At 38.0% G+C, this 25,601-nt stretch overlaps 2 protein-coding genes across 6 annotated transcripts in view; both read left to right on the plus strand.

Moving 5' to 3' along the window:
• Positions 1–13,832, plus strand: part of LOC121429505 (sodium/potassium/calcium exchanger 2-like) — a 43,958-nt gene extending 30,126 nt beyond the window's left edge. For both annotated transcript variants that reach the window (XM_041626559.1, XM_041626558.1), the window contains exons 3-12: positions 2,649–2,795; positions 4,044–4,285; positions 4,763–4,959; positions 5,388–5,568; positions 6,090–6,188; positions 6,995–7,570; positions 7,927–8,159; positions 10,215–10,368; positions 11,094–11,264; positions 11,782–13,832. In XM_041626559.1, the coding sequence (XP_041482493.1) occupies positions 2,649–2,795; positions 4,044–4,285; positions 4,763–4,959; positions 5,388–5,568; positions 6,090–6,188; positions 6,995–7,570; positions 7,927–8,159; positions 10,215–10,368; positions 11,094–11,264; positions 11,782–11,991 (2,210 nt within the window). In that variant the 3' untranslated portion in view covers positions 11,992–13,832. The remainder of the gene's footprint in view (positions 1–2,648; positions 2,796–4,043; positions 4,286–4,762; positions 4,960–5,387; positions 5,569–6,089; positions 6,189–6,994; positions 7,571–7,926; positions 8,160–10,214; positions 10,369–11,093; positions 11,265–11,781) is intronic.
• Positions 13,833–15,749: 1,917 nt separating this feature from the next.
• On the plus strand, positions 15,750–24,901 carry LOC121429750. Of its 4 annotated transcripts, none has more exons than XM_041626954.1 (5): positions 15,750–15,780; positions 19,631–19,777; positions 20,565–20,694; positions 21,372–21,895; positions 22,067–24,901. In XM_041626954.1, exons 2-5 carry the CDS (start codon positions 19,694–19,696, stop codon positions 23,702–23,704), a joined length of 2,376 nt encoding a protein of 791 aa, XP_041482888.1. In that variant the 5' UTR covers positions 15,750–15,780; positions 19,631–19,693; the 3' UTR covers positions 23,705–24,901. The 4 variants fall into 4 exon arrangements, with proteins under 4 accessions (XP_041482888.1, XP_041482887.1, XP_041482885.1 ...); XM_041626953.1 differs by having other exon boundaries at positions 21,372–21,773; positions 21,945–24,901; XM_041626951.1 differs by having other exon boundaries at positions 21,372–24,901.
• Positions 24,902–25,601: the final 700 nt, after the last annotated feature.

The raw sequence follows: 25,601 nt of genomic DNA on the forward strand, positions 1-25,601 counted from the left end.
ATCTACTCATTATTGTGGCAACATCGTCATACTGTTGGTTTACCCAAAACTGATAAATTTCCACTCTTCCAACGCTTTCCTATATGTCATGAGCCCTTATAGTTTGGTCTGTATTTTAGAGGATAATGATAATGTAAGAGCTCATCTCAGAACATTTACATGTAATTCCTAAGATAATTTAGATACATGTATACCACCATTCATCGTGCCCAACCAAAAGCAAATGCAGCTCAAAATACCTTGAACATGCGAAGAAAATTAATGGTGCGGGGATAATGTGCATGTAAAAATCTGCATACCATCGAATATTAATGGATCAGTAATGCGATGAATTTTTTACACTTTTATTCAGTCGCTATGTGAGTATGCATTTTGCCTAAATATTTCATGTTCACTGTGTTACGTTGTGGAAACTGCCGACTCTTTCTATTGCAACAATACTTTTTTGCTCATTGAGTATAAAACAATGTCGATCGTAATGACAGCGTTCATGTGTGAACTTAAAGCAGTGGCGCGTCCAGGAGGGGGGGGGGGGGGGGGCATGGCCTGGATGTGCCCCCTCCCTTTGAGAGCCATAGTCAATATTCTTAATGTAAATATACCGGTTTTACACAAGTGTGCCCCCTTTAGAAAGTCAATACATATATTTTTCATGTAAATGGACACATTAGTGAGGCCTTTTTAATTTTTTTATAATTTTTCTTGTCAAATTTTCCTAGGGAAAATTAGCCGCCCTCTTCAAAAATCCTGGATCTGCCCCTGACTTGGAGAACTCTGAGATAAATTGTGTACATAATCTTTCTTGAAATTCCCCGATTCATGTTCAGTCGAGTTAACAATTCGAATTCCCTTGTCGATTGTCTCGACTCGTTTCCGGCGCTCAGAAAGTATGAACCATGAAATTACATGTACATCGAACCGCTTCTTGTACATGTTGTAGCAAATACATTATGTACATTTTTCTCATTTTGAAGTGTGGAATTATCCAACCGTCTTTCCGGCTTGAAAAAAAACAGACCAGCGAAATTTTCTGAAAGTTATTTTTATTCATTTTTTTTTCAATAGGTCCACGGTACAGAGAAATCCCCGGTACTCAACACTCTCAGAAATGTTTAACCAGCCTACCGGGAACACACTGTATGAAAGTGTTAACAATAAATCTCCATCCGTTTTGCACACAAATTTCTTAAACAACAATTTGTTTATAATTGTGTTCTTATGTTAACCAACGAAATTAGTTTTTTTCTGAGAGTGAAAGAAGAAGGGGGGGGGGGGGCGGGGTTGATAACACCCGCTCTTACACACCGTCATCGCTCCTTTAAAAAAGTGGGGCGGGGGGAGTGGCGCATGAAAATTACATGTAGAGGATATACTGTTTCCCCCTTCTCTGCGCTCTTGCAGCCTCTTCTGTAAACTAGAAAGAAGAAGCCATTTTTAGTGTTAGTCCACCGTGTATTGCATTCATTCTGGACACACGATCTGCATTAGATGTGGACATAGTCGTACTTTACACAAAGTCTCGATATAAATTTTTGAGTTGGGCTTGTGCTTCGAGTTGAAACTCCATACTTTAAAATACCTATGTACTGTTTGTATTGAAAGGAGGTGTTCGTCGACCTTTTCCCGCCTGTACAGTACAGTCGGTTCAACCAATGTTCTTTATTTCATAAGAGTTGCTGATGAAAAAGAAGAGCGTGCTATACTGCCATACACGGTGCACCTGTCTATTATCTCACCAATAATGTTGGGGGAGTTGAGTGAATTATCTCTGATATCAGGACTGTCGAGTCTTTTTACTGAAGGCTGCCTGGCAGTTGGATGTCGTCTAGCATCACGAAAAGCGGGATAATCCAATTAGGTTACAAGGTATACTGCTGCTTCTGACAGTAATACGTTGGGCATCCATTTCAGTGATCACGCCGAAAGGTGGTTCGCCCCCTTTATGTCTCTTTATTTAATATAATTAGAGAACAAAACAGAATGATATAAAGGCTTTGTGGTGTTTGGTTTGTATCATTTTACATTATATCTATTAAAGGATCTGATTTACAGGCTTAGCGGTACATTATACTGTTCATTGTTCTTCTAAAATACCTGTCTATTGGGGTCACATGCATAACGTTCCTTGTAAAAAAAAATGACCGGGGGAGCGTTTCACGAAATGACTTGGACGTTTTTTTTCTGGCAGTTACCATCGCAACAGTGCTTCCTAGCCAATCAAAATCATGGATAGTTGTCAGATCTGACAACTTGTCAGAAAAAAGAAATGTTGATGAAACGCTCCCCAGGATAAAGGTCGGATGTGATGCACTCCAGAAATGGTCAGATTGGTCCTTGAGGAGAGCTGCACTGCCAATACAAAGAGATCTATTGACTTATTAATATACTGTCGGAAATATTTTCTGACCGCGTCTACCCTCGTCCTGGCTTCGTCCGAGGACCTAACCTTGAGGCGAAAGATAAGGTCAATGTCAAGAGAGATAGAGGAGTATTATAGTAGTGATGTATGACTTATCAAGATATGATTTGTTAAAACTTTTTTTAAACATAATTGTGTAGATCTTGGATATTGGAAACGTGAACATACACTGTTCTCTTTATCAATAAGCTTTGTTATTAACAAATCAACATTTTTGTTTTGTTTGCAGATGGTTACGTGGGTAGAAGTTTATTGGCCAATGTAAGCAGCGGTGGTCATCACAAACCTCCTTGGGAAACATGCGAATACGAAGCAGCAAACTTACCAGTTCTCTGGGTGGTGCTCTACGCTGTTTTTGTCATCATTTTATTTATAGGTAAGCTATTGATACAATGTGGAAATGATTATAACTATGAAAGAAAATGCTTCATGCGCATCATAGTCATCATAATCACACGACCTCCATGCAACATCATCATTATCATCATCATCGTCATCGTCTTCATCATCATCATCATCATCATCATCATCATCATCATCATCATCATCATCATCATCATCATCATCATCATCATCATTGATTGTAGTTTGATGTGAATTTATCACATTCTTTGTAAGACGGGGCTGCATTTTAATACCCATTAATATATTTCAGAACCAAATTTTGGATGAGATTTTTTAATCACCCAATAGTGTAGAAAGAAATTCAGATTTACATTTATGCATTACAAACAACCGTCCAAACTAAAAAAAAAATAACAGCAAACATCTGATATGGAAATTAAACCTTGGTATCCATTCACTGTGTTGCAACAGAGGACAACCTATCTATTTTAATCTCATGTTGGGGGTTTAAATCCGTATCCCTCGGATACATAACAAACCTCTAAATCTTCAAAGCCATTTTGATCATTGCAATCACTGTAATCGCATTTTTATCTTTACATCCATCCTGTAAAGTCCTAAGAAGCTTAGGAGATTTCCCTCCTACACGTATATCCTATACATAGATTTCAAATAACAAATACTATATAAGATAGTCAATACATTATAATCTCCAGTACAGATGCGATGATTGTATTTTCTTTTGTCAACACAAAATAATTGGTGTGTATGAGCGGGGGATTTGATCAAACTTTTTCATGTTTCTTGAATATCCTATGTACATTTTTAATCCCAGAATTGTATATTTTTTTTACACTGATCTATATCAAGAGAAAATCACATCTATTTGGGTGGAAACAAAACTTATTAAAACCCCAATGAATTATTTTGGTGTTTATTAAACTAAAAGAAGAGTTCGTCAATGAAGTATATTGTGGGGCCTATTCCAAACTCAATTATTTTGAATAAAATTTGTCATCAATGGAACAGTTCGTGAAAATGTGACAATTGTGCTTAAGGTTTTTTTTTGTGAAAATATGGGACCCATCTTTGGGAATTTCTGGTGAAAATGTGACCTGTTTCATCATGTTCATGGGGCACGTTCTTAAATCAAATTATTTATTGAAGAATCGCGATCTCCCTGTTTGAGAACAGCGTCGTGTGTTTGAATATGTGTTGATGTTCCGATGAGAACGCAACTCAACTGTTAACCAACACTTAAACTATATCTTGATCCTAGCAATTGCAATCATCTGCGATGACTTCTTTGTGCCTTCGCTGGAGGTGATCTCGGAGACCCTCAGCCTGTCGGAAGACGTCGCTGGAGCCACCTTCATGGCGGCGGGATCCTCGGCCCCCGAACTTTTCACATCGGTCATCGGTGTCGCCTTCCAAAGCGACGTCGGTGTCGGCACCATCGTGGGCTCGGCCGTGTTCAACATCCTCATCATCATTGCACTTACCGCTGCTCTTGCTGGCCAGGTTAGTCAGAGAGGCAAACAGTGATTCTAAACGTCGAAGGTCCCCTGTCTCCTATATATTTGATTCCAGTGTCGAAACATGTCTTTGCAAATTGATTTATTAGCGTATTTTTATATTATATATTTTTTCAAAGTTCTGACAACTTTCCTTGATTTTGAATGGTTTACAGAAGCAAAGGGGTGTCACTGTTACTCACTGTTACTTTGGTAACTGTAGGATCGAACAGACAGTCTGATGAAATAGCCCTTTACTTTACTTTTTCCATGAAACGCTTCCCAGATCACCTCAGCAAATCAAAATCATGGAAAGTTGTCAGATCCACATTCATCTGAACAATATTCAATAAAACAACCCCCCCTCCATATTTATCAATGCTTATCAAAAGTTTAATGAATATATTGCTAAACCATTCTATACCTAATAATAAACCAGTTCCAATGCATTCATAATCTCTCCGTTGTCTGTTTTGTCTTATAGGTTCTCAACTTAGACTGGCGCCCTCTCATCCGTGACAGTTTCTTCTACGGCATGTCCTTGGTGTGCTTCATCGTCTTCTGTTGGGACACGGAGTTCACCTGGTGGGAGGCCCTTATCCTCCTCATCCTCTACATCATCTATCTCGTTCTGATGAAGGTTAACCCCACCATCATGGAGAAGACCAAGCACATCACGTGGTATGTATAATGGCATGCAGGAACCGTCTATAGTTTGCGCGCCCAGATCTGTTTCAACAACTTGATCAAAGAATCCGGATGTGCACACGATGTTTTTAGAGGAAAGGTCTCGTATGTTAGTTTTACTATAGTGCGTTTAAAAGGTGCGAAATAATGGAGACCAACGGCTTAAATACCTTTCAGAGGTATGTGGGAATGGTGATTAATGCCTAAAACTATACGTATGGTTTCGTTGGTTCATCTTAGTACCCCACACCCAACAATCCGTCAGTGAAGGATGTTACTCATTTGGTACCTATAAGGTGGAGAATAGTAACTTCTGCTGTCGGACTATATTTTTACCTCAATATACCCAGATTTCTTTGTTGTCTTTAATTCTCCGATAATATGTGGCAGATATTAATATTACTTTGCACCCTCTCTTTCAGCGGTGGATTCTGTCGCAACGAGGTAGCACCTCTGGATGCTGAGGCCGGAGAGGCGGGTGGAGAAGCCCCGGTCCAGACCGTCACCGACGGACCTGAAAACACTGGGCAAAATGGTACTGCCAACGGCACACCCTTGCCGCGAAAGCTTCCACCTATTCAGACTTCAAACCTAACAGATGAGGTAAATCATCAGGCTGCAGTTTAGCATATCTTATTCGGTTGCTTAATATTACTGCGTTACCATGGTTACCCAGATCGAAGGTAGTATTCTGGGTTATTGGGTACTATGTCGAAGGTAATGAAAGACTCCTTTTAGGAAAAAACAATTTGCTAGAATGATAACAAGGACAAATCTGTGGAAGGATGTAAACAAATATATAATTTTATCAAGTGAAATGGATATAATACTATCTGATGGACCACAAAAAACCTGTCTCGGATTTACAATTTTATAGGCTTGATGATTGTACTTATTAGACTGTGGGAAAAAGTGTATAAACGAACATTGAATAAGATATATTAGGTGTTTGGTATCCTTATCATAAGGTAATCATCTTACGTCGACTAGTGCATACAGTAATCTATCTCGTGTTTCTTCATGTAGAATTAGACGTCGTTCTTGCATGAAAAGAAAAATACGGAAAGCGAGAAGCAAAATGGTCAGCATGTAATCAAAAGATTGTCCTTTTGCTTTTTATCCAGAACCGGAAGATATCTGTCTTGTCCAACCAGTCATTGGCCGTGCCAGGAAACAAGCATATATTCCATCACGTCAAACATGGAGAACTCTCTTCTAACTTTGTAAGTAAAGCATCCCACATGCCTCTTTCCCACGATACGCTAAGAAATTATAACAATGATAGGTTTTGATGAAATTATGGTATCTCTTTAAACGAATTATAGTCACCGTGTCATTGTTTTGTTGGGTTATTTATGATAGTTTTATTTGATATAATCTTGGAGCCGTTTCATGAAAGTTGTCAGCACTGACAAGCTGTCTTTCTCCGACAGTAACCACAGTCACAATCAGTGACTGGTGCTTCTTGTCCAATCAAAAATGAAGAAGGTTTTGGTAACTAATATTTTCAGAGCTGAAAACGTTTATGACCCCCCACATGCCACAGGCAAAAAAGGGAAAGATTGAGCGAAATTCACTCGTAGGTGGATCGAGACATAGTTTCTTAATCTCCTTAATGATATTGATTGGTCTAAGATTAAGAGGTGATTTTGCTTGTAAATTAATTCTGGTTTTATTCTTTTTGCCCCTTTTCCAATCCTACCTCACTTACCATTTTCTTCATGTGTTGCATTCTTCTTTCTCTCACATCTTTGACTGTTTTTCATATTGTGAATGTTACCGTTTTCCTTTTAACCCGTTATATATACTCATCGTTCTATATGCACATTTCTATCATGTTTATTTCGATGCACCCTATTTCATTACGTAACACGTTCCTCTGTAATGTGGATCTCCCCTCCTACTGAAATGCCGCTTTCTTTAAAAAACAAAAATCTGTGCCGCGAACTAAATGCTTTTATGAATTGATATTAAACTTGTTTTGCGATATTGGAATGGGAACACATTTTCACGTCTTTGTTGAGAGCAGACGTCGTCGAGTTACGATCTCAAAAAACTCGCCAGAGATACGGACAGTCGGTTAGGGTCTGTATCAAGACCAAACAGCGCTCACTCAACAGCGCTGAGCTCTCGGCCGGATTCCAAGGCCTCCTTTGTAAATATAAACTATAACAAAAATAATGTAGCTATGAACGGCGATGTGAACGCCAATAACAATAATATTCCCATGGTCACAAAGACCAATGGAAGCGTCGTCCCGACGGTCGTCGCCAATGACGGGCGAACGAACGTCCATGACGACTTAGTGGTGGGCGACGTCGAGAGTATTGGCGGCGATAGCCAGGGTGACTTCGGCAGCCAGACGCAGTTGCTCAGTGTGCCCAAAGGCAACGTGATCTCGCGCGATAATGATTCGGGGATCCACAGCGCACACGGAACCACCCCTGTCGTTCCTGTCGATTCTTCCTCTGACCCTTCCTGTGATCCCTCTTATGATTCTTCCGACCCAAAGAGAAGACAATCACTGGTGGACGGCCTTCACCATCACCACCATCACCACCACGAGCATCACCATGACGGGGAACACAAGCCACACGACACTCAAGTAAGTGAGACACCCTTCATTACTCTCCAAAGTGTAGCAGTTGTAAGTTTCCTAATTCCTATCCTCACCGAAGTTATTTTAAGATGGAAAGTTGCATTCATTCTGCGTTAAAGAAATGATATCAGAAAAGATCATAGGGACTTATTATGTACATCCATTTACAAGTTTTGGCACACATGTCTCTGGAGTTTGACGTATCATTTTGGAAACAGTATCCCACCACGTCTTAAAGACGTTTAAGATATGAACGATGAAAGAGCTAATCCTTTTTAACTTTCACCAAGATGAAGCATGTAGATGTTCTTAATATATTTCAGTCAATCCAATGATCATGTCTCATTGGTTCCTCTCTGCAGGGGGAGAAGGAAGGAGAAGAGGACAAGAAATCGGAAGGTTCTGAGGAGGAACCGACGCTTCGTCCCTTCCCTTGCCTGCCAGCCATCAACATGTACTACCCTGACAGGGAGATCTTGGACAGCACTTGCGGTTGTCTCCGCTACGGACTGAAATGGCTCCTCTTCGTGATCAGTTTTCCATTCATGTGTGCCTTCACGTGGACCATCCCAAACTGCAGTGTCCCGCATCTCAGGTGATTAACAAGTCCTTCCCTGTGTTAAAGCTTGTGTATAGTTTTGGTAAATCCACCAAAATGCACCTATCACTATTTCAATTCATTGCTAGCTAATATGAATGGATATGCCCTATAACAGTTATGATGTGGAGGATATGAAATGAAAATGTGTTTTACAGGATAAATTTTGCGATTTTACATGGAAATTGAACTTGATTGGGTCACCCGATCAAATTAAAATATCTGTGTGTTTTTGTCTTTCAATTAAATCCTATTCCAAATCATGGAATGGGCTGAAACTTTCAAGATTTGTTCTTTGTCTGTAACTTTTGGATATCTAATCACTAAATTTATAAGATAAGTGCTTGAATGCCCATTTTTTTTAAATTTAAAACAAGCATCGCCGAGAGAGGGCGCTATATATCCAAGATTTGAATATTTGAAATTTTCTCAGAGAAGTGCAGTTGGAAAAATATCTAACGGTCTCTACGCTTCAGTAAGACTGTCATATTAGATGATATTCGATTATCAATCACATTATTGACCCTTTACCAAAGCTATACACAGGCTTTAAGCAATTCGTATTCAAATTGGATTCCGCAATATACATGATTATAGTGCAAGTGCATGAGAAACATTCATCGCCCCAGTGGTTGCAGAAGATGCGAGGCTTGTTCCATCACCTTCTTTCCCCCTTTTTTTGTTCCCCCTATTTTCTTGTTAATACAGTCGACAGTAGCCATATTTTTCGATTCGGAGAGGATTGCAAGTAAATACACTCAATGATGAAATTTAGTTTTCATTCATTTAGGCCCCGGAATGTCTGTCATCCGAGAGTAATTCCTACTTTAATACATTTATGCAAACTACATTTTCCATAAAGAAGCTTGAAGCACTCAATCATTCCATAACATCAAATTGTTTTACGTTTTGACAAGCAGGGGAACGGCAATGTAGATTGAATGTTGGCGTTGTCATCATCATATTCATTGCATTATCATTTTTCAAATTTATTTTATTTTTTACGCAAGCAATCTGCATTCTGCCAAAGCAGTGATATGTCTGAATTATCCTTGCATTCGTTGAAAGGATGAAGAATTTCGACATGTTTGAGAGACAGCTTATGTTAATCTTAAACAGTCCTTGTTCACGGGATATTCTTTTTTCCGACTTATACCAATGAAAGAATGTGGAGGGGTTTGAAGAAAAACTAAGCTTGTAATTTTAACAGATCGGGGCATCCATACTGCAATTATTTTCAGAGTACTGTCAAAGAAGAAGAATTGTTTGAAGATAGAGGGTCTACATTCTACAAGCACTGCTTTTTAGTAGGCCCCCCACTTTTTTTCATTTCATTGCTACGTTTCAGTCCTGAATGTGTTATGCATTTTTTTTCATTGTAAACATGATTTATTACGAAATGTACTTTGATGATTGTGGAATATGAATATATCAATAAATAAATAGATGAAGAGAGAGGGAGAGAGAGAGAGAGACCCCCGATATCTACCTTGATCATCTTATCCGAAACTGTTGTGTTGCTTTTTAAATCTTGATGCAAAGTGAATTTAAGAGACTGAAATGAAATCGTGTCATTCTTGAGCTGCTGGTAGTGAATACCCCAACACTAGATTGATATTTAAACCTTAATTATTTGCATTTAAGTATGTGAGATGTTAGAATAAATCGCTAGGATGGACTTCAAACTCCGTAATTCAACTGGTCACTGACGGAATTAGGGGCCCGTAGACAAAGTTTAGCAATCGTACGTTCTAGAACATTTTTACGATTTATTGCATTGACTACAATTCAATTCAATTCAATTTAATTTAATTCTTTACTCCATTTCCATTCAAAACATTATACAAATGAATATTAAGTAATACAAATCAAGTACAATTTTACAAACGAGGATTCTTACTTCGTAAAACAATGAACAATAATATTCATCAATCGCTAACCTTTGTGTTACGGGACGCTGATCTGGATTTCGCTAAATTCTTGTAATTAAGAGTGAACATTCCTCCATTTTTAACGGCATTTCAATCTCCTCCTATTCGACGACGTTCACAGGAAGTGGTATGTGGCCTCTTTCATCCTCTCCATCGTATGGATCGCAGCACTCAGCTTCGGGATGGTCACCCTGGTCGCCAAGATGGGGTGTATTCTCAAGATCAGTGATTACACCATGGGCCTCGTCATCGTCGCTGTCGGCACCAGCGTACCGGTAAATATCTGTCCCATTATAATCATCAGGAGCCCACTGCATAAAACTTTTTACCTGAGAAAACTCAGGTTGTTTTTACCGGAGTTTTTTGCCCTTTGTTAAAGTCAATAGAAGAAATCAGACTAACCTTAGTTTTCAGTTTTTACCAGAGTTTTCTCAGGTAAAAAGTTTTATGCAACAGGACCCAGGATAATCATAAAATGCAACGTGAGGTGCTGCATAATTGTTATTACCCCCGCCGTAGCTCTCGCATGGCTACCCTGACCAGGTGCTATTATAGCCATAAAAAATGTCTTGCTATATTGTGTCGAATTCGTCATTTCATTATTATGAGACATCAAGTCATGCGAAGCTTTCATAGTCTTGGTTTATGCGTGTTTTCCACAGGCGAGCAAACGTTTTTTTTTCCAAAGGATGAACATAATTATACATTATATGCAAAAGTTTACATTTGCGTTTTTTTGCGCCAAAACGATTGCCCAACTTATGTATTGGCTTCAAATCGTCCCTTAGCACTTCTGCGTAATATTGATGACGTGAACGAATCCCCGTGCAAATTTCTAGAACTCTTTTCGTAAAAAGGATGGTCATTTTCGTAAAATACAAAATGTCATACAGGTATTTTTTTCGAAACCATACACCGTGTCTCATGAAAGAAGAAGAGAAACAAAGAAAGTTTTCGTCTTCACCGCGGTTATTTTTTTCTTCCCTGCCTCTCTCCCTAGGATGCCCTGAGTTCCATCCTCGTGGCCCGCGACGGTTACGGCGACATGGCCGTTTCCAACGCCATCGGCTCAAACGTCTTCGACATCAACCTCGGAATCGGACTCCCCTACCTCATCCGAATCGCCATCAACGGTGGAACCAACATCGCCCTCCTCAATGCCGAAGACCAGGTAAATAGTCCTTCTGATTTTCTCCATTTTGACGAAAACAACCGCTGTGGCAATTCGTTCCAAATGTAGTGACGGATGTAGGCCCAAAGTGCAAAGCCCAATGCCTAACGGTTTTATTTGGGAAGAGTACGATGCTGCAACTATTACAAAAAAATGAAGCCATTTATAGTAATAACAATAAATCAATGAAAGAAAAACTTCTTTAGAAGCGGAGAATCAAGGAATTCCTGTTTCCTTAGTAAAAAAAAATATTGGAATGATTGTACCTAATATTCTCATAACTTTTTCCTTCTGTTTTATTGTTAAACATGTATACTTACGTAGACAAAAATCAAATATATTTGTGATGTTTGTAAAGTTTTACGAATCAGATTTTTTCTGGGACTGTACCGAAAGAACTATGACAGATATGTGAGAAATTATTTATATTTGCAAGAAAGATAGACTAAACTTGAAAAAGAGGAAACCTTGAATAAGTGATTGATAAGCAAGAATCTCTCTCTTTTGTTCTTGACAGTTGCGCTTCGATAGCGGTGCGTTCGGCCCCATGCCCCCGCACGCCAAATTCGGATTCATCCTCCTCCTCATTTTACTCCTCACCATCGTGGCTTTCACCGCCGTCCGGTTCCGCCTCAACGCAATCATCGGCGTCTCATTCGCCCTGATGTACGTTCTCTTCATGGTGTACGCCTTCGTTCAGGAGATCGTCTGCGATGGCGGGTGCTAACGACCACCACAACGGGGAAAATAGCAAACAAAATACACAGCAAAAGCATTACATATTTAAAATACAGAGGAAATAATCGATTTAAACTTAGGGCTTGAACACACGTCCACACCAAGACTACTTTGAACGAAAATGGAATAATGAATATAATCATGATTACTGTATTGTGTGAACGATTATGTTTCATGAAAGAAAACAAAAATACTAATAAGACAATAGGGTTTAAAAGCTTGAAGGTAAATTCGATGCATGTAATCCGTTTGTATATTATGCTTAAAGTGAGCAAAGTTGAATGATAAAGCAATAATTGATTTGGAACGTTTTTCTGAAAAAAACATTGTGAAAGTTGTGTTTAAGGTATATTTTTTGTAGAGAAAAAAAATCAGTCTAAGCTTATACTTATGAAATAAAATGGTGTTTACAAAGAGGCTACCGATATCAAAGGTATTCTTGAATATTTAGGTTATGGAATAAGGAAAATAAAAGTCACCTAAAAAATTGGTTAAAGAATTATTACAAACTTTCTCAATGAATTTTGTACGGGATGATGATTATACGTCACAGAAAGAAAATATACTCAGTTAATGAATATGAAACAATATGGAGGAGAAGACAAGAAATTGAAAGAGAAATTAGAAAGAGAGTGGGAGGGGAGGGGCTGATTACGAACTATTTTTCTTCATATCTTTAGGCTGAATATTTTTTTGAGGGGGGGGGGCAGAATTTGACAATACAATAAAATTACAATGTCGCCGACAACTCCTTGAAGTATTGAATTATACAGTATTTTGATGAAGTTTTGACGATATCATTTTTTTTCCTATGGTTTTGTGAAGCGGTTGTCTTTTTTTTGCATATTTGTTATGTCTTGCCATGGACACTTATATGAGAATAATCGACTAATGACCTAGTATCCGTCCAGTTTGATAACTAAAATAGGTTATCATGATTATGTTAGATACAAAGAATGTATATATTCAACAATACAGTGGATTTGACAGTCTATTATTCTCCTAATTTTCGTGTTACACGAAGATAATATGTATATCTTGCATCGCTGTTAAAGTGCAATTTTTCATCATCTAGTATATCACATTTTCTTTCGCTCCAGTCTAGATAGCTTTGAACTCCACTGTCGATGATAAAACTGCAATGCAAATTTGGAATTGAAATATATTTGCTTGTGGCAATATTATTTCTCTACCCGGTCATGAGTTGCTGGAGTAAAATCAACGTGAGCTGCAATAAGAAGTTGTAATAATATTTCTTCTTATGGTGTCTTTTAAATATCAGGGTGTGATAGCTCTGTAAAGAAAAAAGCAGAGGATTTAAGCAAAGACCAAACGTATCGGGTCAGTTTGCCGGCTGGTCTTATAGAAATTTATACGAAACGCCACAAGAATACTTTAATCACTCTAGTGCCTCTGTTTCATACAAGATTCATATCATTTTCCAGTCGTGGAAAAGAAATCTTTAATAATATTTCAGTTGTGTCCTTAGTGCCCTTTCACTTTGTTCATCTACATGCTTTGAATTCCGTGTGTGATTTCCGTACTGTACAAACTTTTACTCCAATGTTACATCGAATAGACGGTGTAATAGTCTTGAGATTATTTAATTTTTTTGGAAAGTTGTGTACAGTCAAGTAATATAGTGTATATTTCGTAGTAATTATGTACAGCGTTTTTCCATCCCATTCTTATTTTGTATGAAAGTCGCACAAACACTGAATGCCCGTGGATTAAGATATGAGAGAATGAGCATGGGCGATAATTTTCTCTTTTCAGCTGAGCCACTGTAATTTATTTTCTAATAAAGGTTTGAGACTGATTACAACACCATTTGAACTGTCGATATGTCTAGTTTATTCGAGTTTTTGTAGAATTTAATATTGTAATCGTTTATTCGACAGGCCAATTGTAGGTTTTGTTGAAAAAAATCGATCTCCCGATTGGAAATTTGCAACTATAATCAATTTTGTAACTAATTGTGCTTGCAGCACGAGGAGTGAGAGAGAGGGGAAAATCAGAGAGAGAAGGGGGGGGGAGGGTGGAGGAAAGAACGAGAAGAAGAAAGAGAGGGGGGAGTATGTGTCAGGGAGGGAGAGAGAGAGTACCGCTGTGTGTGTGTAGGATGTGTGTGTGTGTGTGTGTGTGTGAGAGAGAGAGAGAGAGAAGGGGGGGGGGGGGTGGGTGGGAGAGAGAAATGGAGGGGTTACTGTTAAGTACGAATATACTGTGTTTTACGAATATTCGTAATGAAAAATAAAAACAAGGAGATACGAGGAATTTGATATGAATTTTAATGAAATAAAAAAAAATACACAACCCTGATAATAGCTTCTAGAATGATCTATTTTGGTTTACAGTTATACTCGCCCAAAGTTCTTACTGTTAGTAGGTCGATGTTAGTTCCTTGAACTAAGATCTCTACCTATGAAATTTAAAGGCATGTTACCGATGAATTTCCTTCATGAAATGATTGGGTTCAAATAAATGTTAGAACACTGCTCTATAATCACATTACGCCATACGCCAGCAGAAAAAAAATTAAAGCTTCCAGTAAAATGTATTTGGTAAGGGACCTCGTTTCATAAAGAGTTACAACTGTAACTTTGCCATTATGGCAACTACCATGATAACCTTGATTTTGATTGGCTGCTGAGCCCTGTTATAAAGTACAATGGTATATATAGTTGTCATAATGGCAAAGCTACAACAGTTGAACTCTATGAAATGGGCCCCTGGATAATGGTGATGATGGCGCTCTTCCACATTCTTCGCGGATACACAATATTAGTGCCCTCAGAGATAATTATGTGCTACACAATTTACAGCTAGACCCCGTTCTCAAACCAGTTTGAGTTTGAAGTATTGTGGGCTTATAGTGGGAACGCCCAAAACTGTCTTGGAAGCGATCTTATCGATCTTCTTAACCATTTTGGCAATCAACATATATCGTGCTGTGGTTCCTGGTAATACACTGAACTCTTATTGTGCCACTGACATTTCCCCGCTCTGAGGGGCGGATCCATTTCCAAATGGTATGCAAGTGGGGGGGGGGGCAAATTTTTCGGAGTAAAATTCTGACAAGCCCCACCCCTCAAATAAGGGTTTTCAACCACAAATTAAGGATATTTTGTTCCCGAAAAAAATTGACAAGCAAAAAAAAAAGAAAAGAAAAAAAGGGTCTTCCATTTCGGTTTTATCGGCATTTTTACATTACATTGCCCCCTGTGCCCCCCTGGATCCGCGCCTGCCCACTCTCTTCCCATTTCATCCGATTTTACTCACTGTCGCTCTACCATTCATGTTGCCATCAACCTTTAAACCCTGAGAAATGTTAGTCCGCGTGGGATAATAATTATAAATTTAATTTTGATTATGAAAATAACGAGCCCTTTCAATCTGGCGAAACCGAAATTTGCATGAAATGAAGTTCTTTAAATCGGCCAGTGAGATAATGTATCAAAAGAGTACATCATCATTATCATCATCATCATCATCATCATCATCATCATCATCATCATCATCATCATCATCATCTTCATCATCATCATCGTCATCATCATCATCATCATCATCATCATCATCATCCGTAAAAGAAAGAATGACAAAGGAGAACCTTTTCTGAATTCTGTCTATAGCCTGAAAGCCTATTACCCTATATGATAAATGCAGTGTGGCCTCAAGCTGGCGCTATAACCAAACGCGGGAAATTTGAGAAAATTACCCTGATCTGGCTGATTGAGTGACTGTCGATCCCTGTCGATGTCTTGACCTACCCGAAGTAAGTATGTTTTTCTTTTTATTTTATGAAGTAAATGCATTTAAAAAGCTTTTAAATTGATATTGTACTACTGTTGGAGTGGACTGGGGAATCTAATAAGTGCTTACACGGCATATTAATCGATTCTCTGCCACTGGTTATGACTTGACTATAGTAGATGATTGGCCGTCCCACTCGTTCATTTTCGTGTGTGGTACCGTACTAGATCAAAAGCTCTTCGGTCTGTTATGTTGGTTGTTCAGCTGAACTCCGTTGGCTTAACTCACCAAATACAGAGACCGAAGTTCTAGCGCGATCTGTTCAGGGGACTCAATGGCCATATTTTTATGTACTTGAGATCGGATAAAACGGGGAAGTGAATTTGCACGACAGCTGAGGTAAGTCAACTCACTGTTTTTGTTCGTAGAACTTTGTAACTTGATTTTTCTCTGTTTTTTGGCAATTAATGCCAAGGGGGAATATTAATTTGCATTTTGGTTGCATTAATTTTCAAAATTTTTATTCATTAAAGACAAAAATTGAAGAGCCCCGACGGGGAGATTTTGCATTGCAAGTCCCCTAACGATGGCTGCACGATAGCGAGCCGTCTGTGTACGAGGAGAAATGAAAAAAAAAATGTAAAAAAACTCCTCGAAACAGACGGCTGCCAGCTGTCTAGTGTGGAACATGTAGTTTGAAGACGTTGAGACGAGAGCACTCATTCTAAGAACAAGGTTATGATATAACCTTGTTCTCTGTTACTCCTCCCTGTGAAATAAGGTTGGCAATGTTTGGCTTATTTTCTCTTTTTCTTTCGGACAAATGCCTTATTTTTGACACTGTCAGCTTCCATTGCAGCTATTCATCATATAACTTGGCTCTTAAGTAAATTTGATTCTTTAAATTATTTTTTATCTTAATTAAAAAGAGATTGAAAAACTACAATTGTGCCATATTTACTTTCCAATAGAGGGCGTACACAAAAATATGCCCCAAAATCAAGTTTTTGAGCACCCTGGTGAATACAAAAATTACCCCAAAGGCCCAAGTTACTCATGAAAAATGAATTGAAACTATGGAAATTAGTATTTTTGGTCACATAAGTGATATTTTAATGATTTTTGAAAAATATTAAATTGTGTGCTGTATACAGCATTGGCATACCATAGTAGGGTTTCTGAAGCCACACTGAAAAGTGTCAGCATAAAACAGGCTGATTTAGGGGAAAATGTGGCACAATTTTTTGGGGAAGTTCAGGCTGCTAGAAAAATGTGATCTGAATTGATTATTAACTTGTGTTTGGCATGTATGGAAAGATAAAATTCAGGGGCTTCTTTTGACATTAAGGACAAGTTTATGTAGTCATTTTAAATAAGGATTTAGAGATATATTGCAAAACCTTATTTGTGTGTGTGTTCAGATTGCCATTTCCCCATGCGTTTTCTATGGGAAAATGAAATTTCTGTTTTGAACAATTTTTCACTTTTTCGCAATTTTTCATTATGATCTGGTTTCCAAATCTTTATAAAAATTATACTTTCAGAAAGAGCATAAAAAATCCTATTGGACTCTTTATGGACAAGTTTTTGGCAGTAAAAATAAATTTACAACAGCTCTCGGAAGCTAAAAATTTGGATTTGTGTGTGTCCATTTCTTAACTGCACAGTCTATGGCAGAGAAATGCTGTGAATTAACCTAATTTCTTCATTTTTGCAGCCAATAATTGGATTTTTTCAAAAATGTTACATTTCTGTCAGTCTGAAGGTCATTTCTCTTCAAATTCACAAAGAAAATGTGATATTTTCTTGAAATAAGAAAAATATTTTTTTTTCTCCAGACACCTAACTCCTATCTGTAGATTCCTCACAGGCAGGATGGTAATGAACCCTTGGGTGAGTCAAGAGCACTCACACGTATTGCGAGGTTAGTATTAGTATGCTAACCTCGCACCATGAACCGCGTTTGGACTGGATTTCTAGCTAGTGGGTCGCACATGTTGCGATCCCACTTTTGGTGTCCACAACACACGACTTCTATCATGTCTATGGCTTGATTTTTTCTGTGCGCGGCGGCATGTATGAACCCTTGAGTGAGTTGAGAGTTAGCGCGAGCTTTCTCGCACTGAATACTGGCACTTGTTTATAATATATCCATCGCCTGTTGCACCATTCCTTTAGTACTCCAAGGCCATTGTAACGAAATAAAGTTGGCAATGTTTGGCTTATTTTCTCTTGTTCTTTCTGCCTGGCTTTGGAAGTTGGGGACAAATACTAGATCTACTTGATTTTGACAGTTTCCATTATTTACAACTAGGCCCTATTCATCATATAACTTGGCTCTTAAGAAAATTGGATTCTTTTCTAAATTAAAAAAAGAGATTGAAAAATTTTATTTTCCACCAACAGAGGGCATAAGAAAAAATGCCCAAAATTCAAGCTGTTGAATATTCTGGTCGTACGTCATCTGGATAATAAATGATTACAAAATGATCCCTCAAGTTACTAATTAAAAATACATTGCAAAAGTATGGAAATGAGTATTTTGGTTACAAAAGTGGTATTTTAATGAATTTTTAAAATGTATCTTGTGTATTGTGTAAATCTACAAGTACATGTAGATGGTTGCAGTGGACAAATGCGTTGCACATCTAGTAACTAAACTTAATCAACACAATGGCTGGAATTAAGCCTGGAAAACCAGTTACCAGATGGTAAAAATTAACTGGATATCTAGAATTCTACTTCTAACTAAGTTAAAAAGTTCATTCATTCATTTTGTTTATTTCCATTCAAAATGCATATGTACAGGTAAAAATGGAAACTATATCAAATTGATCAAATACAAAATATGAATGTGTATGTACAAATGATACTGGAAAGGGTGCATCTGTAAAAGCCAATAAGGCTTGATGATTTAGATGCACCAAAACACACAACAATCATGATTATACCAGTATTGCAATGAATCAAAATAAAACTCTAATTAGTCTAGGCACAAGTTCAAGGTTAGAATAGATGCATCAACTGCATGTTTGAGTTTGACTTTGTTTTGTTTGACTATGTTGACAAATTATCAAATGAGACAAAGAAATCTGAATTTTCTTTGCAAAATGTTAATGTTAAGCCTAAACTTTGAAGCAACTGCAACAAATAATTCACTGAGTGATGCCGAGAAGAGCGATGGTGATGGTAGTGCTGCCAGTTTTGGCTTTTGTCATGGAAAACAATTAGTGTCAAAAGGCTAAGCAATTAAGGGGCTGATCACCAGTCAGAAAATTAATACCATGCGGTGCTTCACTTTGTCTTGCTCTGATCTGCCCAGTGCGGTTGTTGTTACTAAGATAATGTGACAGTATTTCAACTGCACATGAGCTAAATCGGTGTAATCATATTTGTTGTGTGAGAATAGCTTTATTGTATCCCTGATTGTTATGCTGCAATCAGAGGTCACATGGTAAGGTTAAAGGTCATTTTCAGGTCAATGTTGAAGTTTACATGCAAGGCTCTCTTTCTCCGCAACCATAAGTCCCTTTTCAACCTCACTTGGATGGTAGATGGGCTTGGGGGACCTGCATGCTAGGGTCATTGTCGGCATGATAATTGTATTTATTTGTCAAATTTCTGTGTGAGCTCTATACATGTATTTCGAAATGACGAATGATGCGATGGGTTCGGGGGATACACGTGCTCGGCTGCGCGACCCGCCGGGCATCTCTAGTTTATTTAAAAGTGTTATACCAAATGGGAGTTACCTTTGCCTGACTTAAAACTCTTACAGGTAGTTACAGGCCTAGAGATTGCTAAACTTGATACACTACAACTCCATTCCCTCACCAATTCAATATGTGCTTAATAATCTGCTTATCACACAGATCTGAAGGCATTTCTTGGGAAGGCTTCTACAATTCAAAATCTCAACAGAAGTATGTTTGAAAATGGTGAAACGGAAGCACCAGCCTGCAGTCCACCAACAAGAGCAATGTGATGTTTGGCTGAGTACAGCACAGAAAAAAGAACAAGTAAGTTGTCAAGCCCCATGTTCTTTTTTAAAGTTTTGCTTCAAATTCTATTTTTCTTTTATGAGCTGGGCTGGTTTATAACTGTTTTGAACCCAGCAAATTCATACTGTACTTTACTACATTTCAGTGAAGCCACACATAGCAGGTGTGTATATGGCCGCTATGAAATGATTTCCACAATCTCATAGTCAGCAGGCCTTGGTCGAAACTTTGTCAACAAGTGGGTCTTCACTCAAGACTAGCACAAAACTTGCTGTTTCAATCTCCTGAGCGAGAGGGCCTTCTGTACACAAGCCATTGTCGGCTTTGCATTCAGCCCCCTTACCTGGAGTGAAGGGTTTGCACAGCAGACAAAGTCACTGAAATCATTATGATGGCAAGCAGGGATGTAGTTGAAGCCAATGTTTTTTGCCTGCCTTGACCTTGGCCTGAGTCACACAGAGAAAGTCAACATGTATAAGGAGGTTTTTTGAGCTCGCGTGGCCTTGTGATTCAGAACTACTGATACTTGATGTCAAGCCTTGTCATAATTTAATTGTTACGTTTTGAGTCGTATTATGATGCCAACAGTTTGCCCATGAAAATGAATATAGTTTATTTTGCACTGATTCTTTGAAGAGTTTGAATTGTCTGCAATTTTCTTTTTTATGTAAGGCGAATAATAATATTATATTAATAAAGTCCATGGTATCAGTGTGATTCAACAATGATCAATACCTTCACAAGGTAAATTTGAGAATTCATTACTGTTCTAATGTGAACCCTTCCATCTCTTTTCCTTACATAGACACCTGCAGCAAAGAGACAGAGAGTGTTCAGACCGATGACAAACATCGCTGATGTTGTTTTATCATCTCAGCCAATCAAAGTAGGGACCAAGCAAACAGACATCAAGAACTTCTTTGCGCCGAAATCAGGTATGAATTAAGAAGCCTTTTACCCCCTTTGAAAGGGGGTTTTACTTCATATTTTTTTCTTCAAAGATCAACATCCATATTCCATGTATGTGTTTTCTGGTTTTCCATTATTGTGAGATGAATTTGTTGCATCTTTGTAAGAAGGGACCTGACCAACATATATATTTCCACATTAGATCTGTATAAAGAACATCTCAATAAATGTAAACTTAGCATGAAATGTCTTCATCAAAGATAGGGGTGTTAATTGAATTCAGATCAAGGTCACAGATATTCTGTATTTTGGAAGGAGGAGACCTTTTCTGGGAAGGGGGGGGGGGGGGCTGAGGGACAAGTGTGATCTTCTCCAGGATTTATAAACCAATAAGTGATTTAGCTGTTGCTTCTAAAACCCTTACCTCTGATTGTTTGAGTGAAAATTTGTGAATTGAAATCACTGACAGAACAGAGATGTGCTCTTCTCAGAAGCACATCTGAGAAGCACATAGCATATTTTTCAGAAATATGCTATCCATATTAGAAATTATTGTGTTGGTGGCCATCCATATGTGAGCTTTTAAATTGATTGCTATTTGCTTCTTGAGTTCTGGCCGAAGCAGTCTCAATCAATATGTATGTAATGACCTATTTTTGTTGATAATTACCATCTTGTGCTCTTTTTGTTTGTTTCCGTACAGCAGGTCAAGAGAATGTTGCTCCTAAGGCTTCATCATCATCTCAAAGTATTGCCAAACAGACCAAGTCATCTAAGAATAAAAGGACAGAACCTCCACTTCATCGAGCAGGAGGACCCTCAGGATCTCATAGGAGTCACAAGGGTGAAGAGAACAAATCTCCAAGTGCAATATCTAGGATTCATTCTTCCAATTATTTGAATAGTAATGAAACCAATTTGATTCCGAGAGCGGATAAAAGTGGTACAAATGAAATGACTCTCCTTCACGATACCCAAGACACTGATACATCTTCTTCACAAGAGTTAGATACTGATGAATTGTGTCATATTTCTCATGGTAGTCATAGAGTATCCAGCGAGGATGAGGAAACAGAAGACATTACTTTTACAATGGGAACTCAGGGTTGCTTGAAGGTGAAAGAGCCTAAGACAAGAGGACATATTAACTACACTGCTCTTGGTAAGCATGAATGCTCGAAGACTGTTGTGGAACACTCTGACCATGTGGATCTGGTGTCCACCAAGGCTCTTCAAGATTCTGATTCAGACATCACTTTTACAATGGGAACTCAAGGTTGCTTGAAGGTGAAAGAGCCAAAGACAAGAGGACATGTTAACTACACTGCTCTTGATACGCAAGAATGCTCGAAGACTGTTGTGGAACATTCTGATCATGTGGATCTGGTGTCCACCAAGGCTCTTGAAGATTCTGATTCATCACATTCCATGAAGGATGCGAACTTCTCATGTAGCAATGGCTTTCAAAGGTATCAGGATGTTCCTAAATGTGAATTTGGTCATGGTGACTTGGAGGAATGGGAAGGGTCAGACAATATCACTTTTACCATGGGGTCTCAAGGATGCTTGAAAGTCAAGCAATCAAGGACAAAAAGACATATTGGTCATGATATCAATATTACCCAAGATTGCTTCACTGCTGCTATGACCAATTCTGAACTGTCTCCCAACTTACTGGATGACACTCCGAACTCGCTATATTCCAAGAGTATTCCGAAAACACTAACAGTTGCTGAAAATACTTCATCACTTCTTACTGAATTCAGAAACATAGTAACAAAAGATCTCAAACCTGCTATGGATACCCAGGTTTGTTTAGAATGGATACAATCCAAGCAGGAGATAGGCATTGGTCGTGATGATACCCTTGATTCAGAAGATCAAAAGAGTCAAAGGTTAGATATAACACCATCAGAAGATTTAGCTTTCACTATGGGTTCACAAGGTTGTCTTAAAGTCAGAGATCGTATTGGCCGTAGGTCCAATACTTCACCACCACAGAATTCAATGCCAGACACTGATTTGACAGTGGGTTCTGAAGGTCACCTGGGAGTCGGAGATAGCCAGAATTCAGACATTATACCATCAGAGGATTCATCCCAAGAGGTAGAATTCACCGTAGACTCTCAAGGATGTCAAAAGGTCAGAGGTCACAGGAATGAAAGGTCAGTTTATAGTATGCCTTCAGAAAACTTGTCAGAAGATGTGCATGTAGGTTTCAAAGTGGGTTCACAAAGTTGTCCAAATGTCAGGAATGAGAATAGGTCATATATATTGTCTGAGGACTCATCAGAGGATGTCGCTTTCACATCAAGTTCAAAAGGTCAACAAGTCAAGGGTAAAAAGGATCAGGGCTCAGATATATTGTCTGACGACTTGTCACAAGAATTAGCTTTAACAGTGGGTTCCCAAGGTTGCCTCAAAGTCAGAGCTAGTAAAGTTCATCTGTCAAATACCACAGGTTCAGAGGACTCAGAAGATATTTCTTTGTCAATGGTATCACAAGGTAGTCGAAAAGACATGGGCAGCAAAGGTCATAGGTCAATAATATCATCTGAGGAATCACAGGAAGAGGTAAACTTTACAATGGGTTCTCAGGGTTGTCTAAGGGTGCGAGAAAGTAAGAGTCATATTCATAGGCCAATAATCGCAAATGACTCATCAAAAGATATGGTTTTTACAATGACTTCACAGGGTCAAAAGGTCATTGATAACAAGGGGCATACATGTAGGTCATATATATCGACTGATGACTCATCAGAAGACTCTGCTTTTACTATGGGTTCACAAGATATCAAAGTTACTAAAGGCCATTTGTTAGATATGTCACCAGATGACTCATCAGAAGAGGTGGCTTTCACAATGGATTCTCAAGGTTGTCTAAAGGTCAGAGATTGCAAGGGTCATAGGTCAAAGATCGTGACCTCTCCCAAGCAGTTATTATTGAATGATTCTTTGCAACATGTCACAAGGGAAGGAGGGGATGATGAAGACGAGAGTGAAGATGATGAGTTTTCACAAACACAAGACTGGTGAACAAAAGCATCCCGCCAACAGTCAAAGCTGCGTCTTTCCTGCAGGAATCTAGCAAGCACCCTTCCATCGCTAATTGTATTTCTCCATTGACAAGACAATGGTATTACTAATGGGGAATGTAGAGGTGAAAGATGCTTAGCTAGTGCCTGTAGAGTAGGCTTCATGCTCAAACACGTGGCACAGAGTTGGTAAAGTGAATATGTGAGTGCTGAATGAGACTCTGTTGCAATCCTCAGGCATTCATGTAATATTTAAATACATATGCGGTACTTTTTATGGGTCTAAACAACATTTGACATTTTTATTTTTAATGCATGTTTACTGCCATACTGGAAGTAAGTTGTGATTTTTTCAATAGAAAATGAGCGGATACAAAGATTTTATGTTTTGAAAATCATTAAATGTACATGACACATTCTTTATTATAAATTATGTTGAGAAGCAACATTTAAGACTTAACAATTCTAAATGGATTATAGAAATAAATGTCACCTTTTTAAGTTTTTAAAACCCATTTACTGCCACATCATTATAAGCATTTTTAAACCTTAATAATAATCATAAAAAGGAGATCCAACTGTCAAGAATGTATGTGAGAAAATAGCCCAGTTAATAAAATACTATATTCATATCACTTGAAAATGTGATTTATCAGCATTCCAAATTCTTAAGATGTATGTTCACCTGTACCTGAATTCGGATTCTGTGGCCAGCCTCATGCATAAAATAATTGTTTTTTTAAAAAAGTAGTAAAATATACAGGTGGTGCACTTCACTGCACATTGAATGGAGAAGTTGTCAGAATGTGTCAATGAACAACACATGAATATGCATTTGCTTAAATTCCAAGATTACATTTTCTTAAAAAAAGAAGATGTTTAATGCAGGGATACCATGTTTCCAGAAATTCAAGCCTTTCTAGAAAAGGTGGAAGCCCCAGAAAAAATTAGTAGCAAACTAGAATGCGTAGCATACATGTTAATGTTATTAAACTCTGTTTAAAATCCTATTCAGTTTGCTCAATATTTCCAAAGCAAAATCTTCTCACAGAAATGAAAAGATCATGAGACAACAAGGAGTATGATTTTACTTTTTTCCTATTTCACTAGCTCCGCCATTTTGAGTACATGAAAGTGAACCAAGTGCTACAGTATATTGCTCATTATTGTCAAATCAGTGGCTTGTAGTGAAAGCTTACATATATTCCTAGAACCGGAAGCTACTTTCTTGTCCAATGCTAAAAGAATGTACTTTTAGGAGATGGGATTTTCGTTGTCACTAATTTTTCTCTTTGTCATTAATAGACATACACTGTACACTGTACAGTTGGCTTTCCAATTTTTCTGATACACCCGTTGTAAATCTACCCTGCAGAAATTGTGTATCTTTGACTCTTTGTGATAATGTTTGCTGTTACGTATATGATAAGGCTTTAAGGAAAACATGAAATCAATATAAATTGGTCCCATATGTGTCAGCTTACACTTGTGTCCAAACATTTACTATCAATGCCAACTTTCAAAATATTTGAGCTCAGTAAATTAAGTGCAACGATTTTAGTTGCTTCAAAGTATACAAACACTAATGAAAATAAGTACAATAAACGCATAGTTGCAGACATTGAAAATAATTCGACTAGATCAATATCTCCTGTTTTTTTAAACAAATTTTTAGATTGTAAATTTTGTCTTCACCTTTTATTTCTTATGCTTTAAACCTAATTTCTCAGGCCATACATTTAAGACATATTTATATATTTTGTTGGAATTGAAGAGAAAATTATTAATTATTCATTTCGTCTTTTTTTTCTTTAAATTTTCCTTCGTTATTAAGATAAAAAATTATAGCTTGAGAAATTTCAGAGAGAGAGAGAGAGAGTGATAAAGTTCAAGAGGGG

Source organism: Lytechinus variegatus, chromosome 16 (assembly GCF_018143015.1).
Source record: "Lytechinus variegatus isolate NC3 chromosome 16, Lvar_3.0, whole genome shotgun sequence".
NCBI classification, from domain to species: domain Eukaryota; kingdom Metazoa; phylum Echinodermata; class Echinoidea; order Temnopleuroida; family Toxopneustidae; genus Lytechinus; species Lytechinus variegatus.

Excerpts from the sequence above, each read along its gene's own strand:
- LOC121429750 (XM_041626951.1), top strand. The coding sequence starts at position 19,694 with ATGGTGAAACGGAAGCACCAGCCTGCAGTCCACCAACAAGAGCAATGT. Across the intron at positions 19,778-20,564 it reads CAGCACAGAAAAAAGAACAA|ACACCTGCAGCAAAGAGACA; the intron begins GTAAGTTGTCAA and ends TTCCTTACATAG. Across the intron at positions 20,695-21,371 it reads CTTCTTTGCGCCGAAATCAG|CAGGTCAAGAGAATGTTGCT; the intron begins GTATGAATTAAG and ends GTTTCCGTACAG.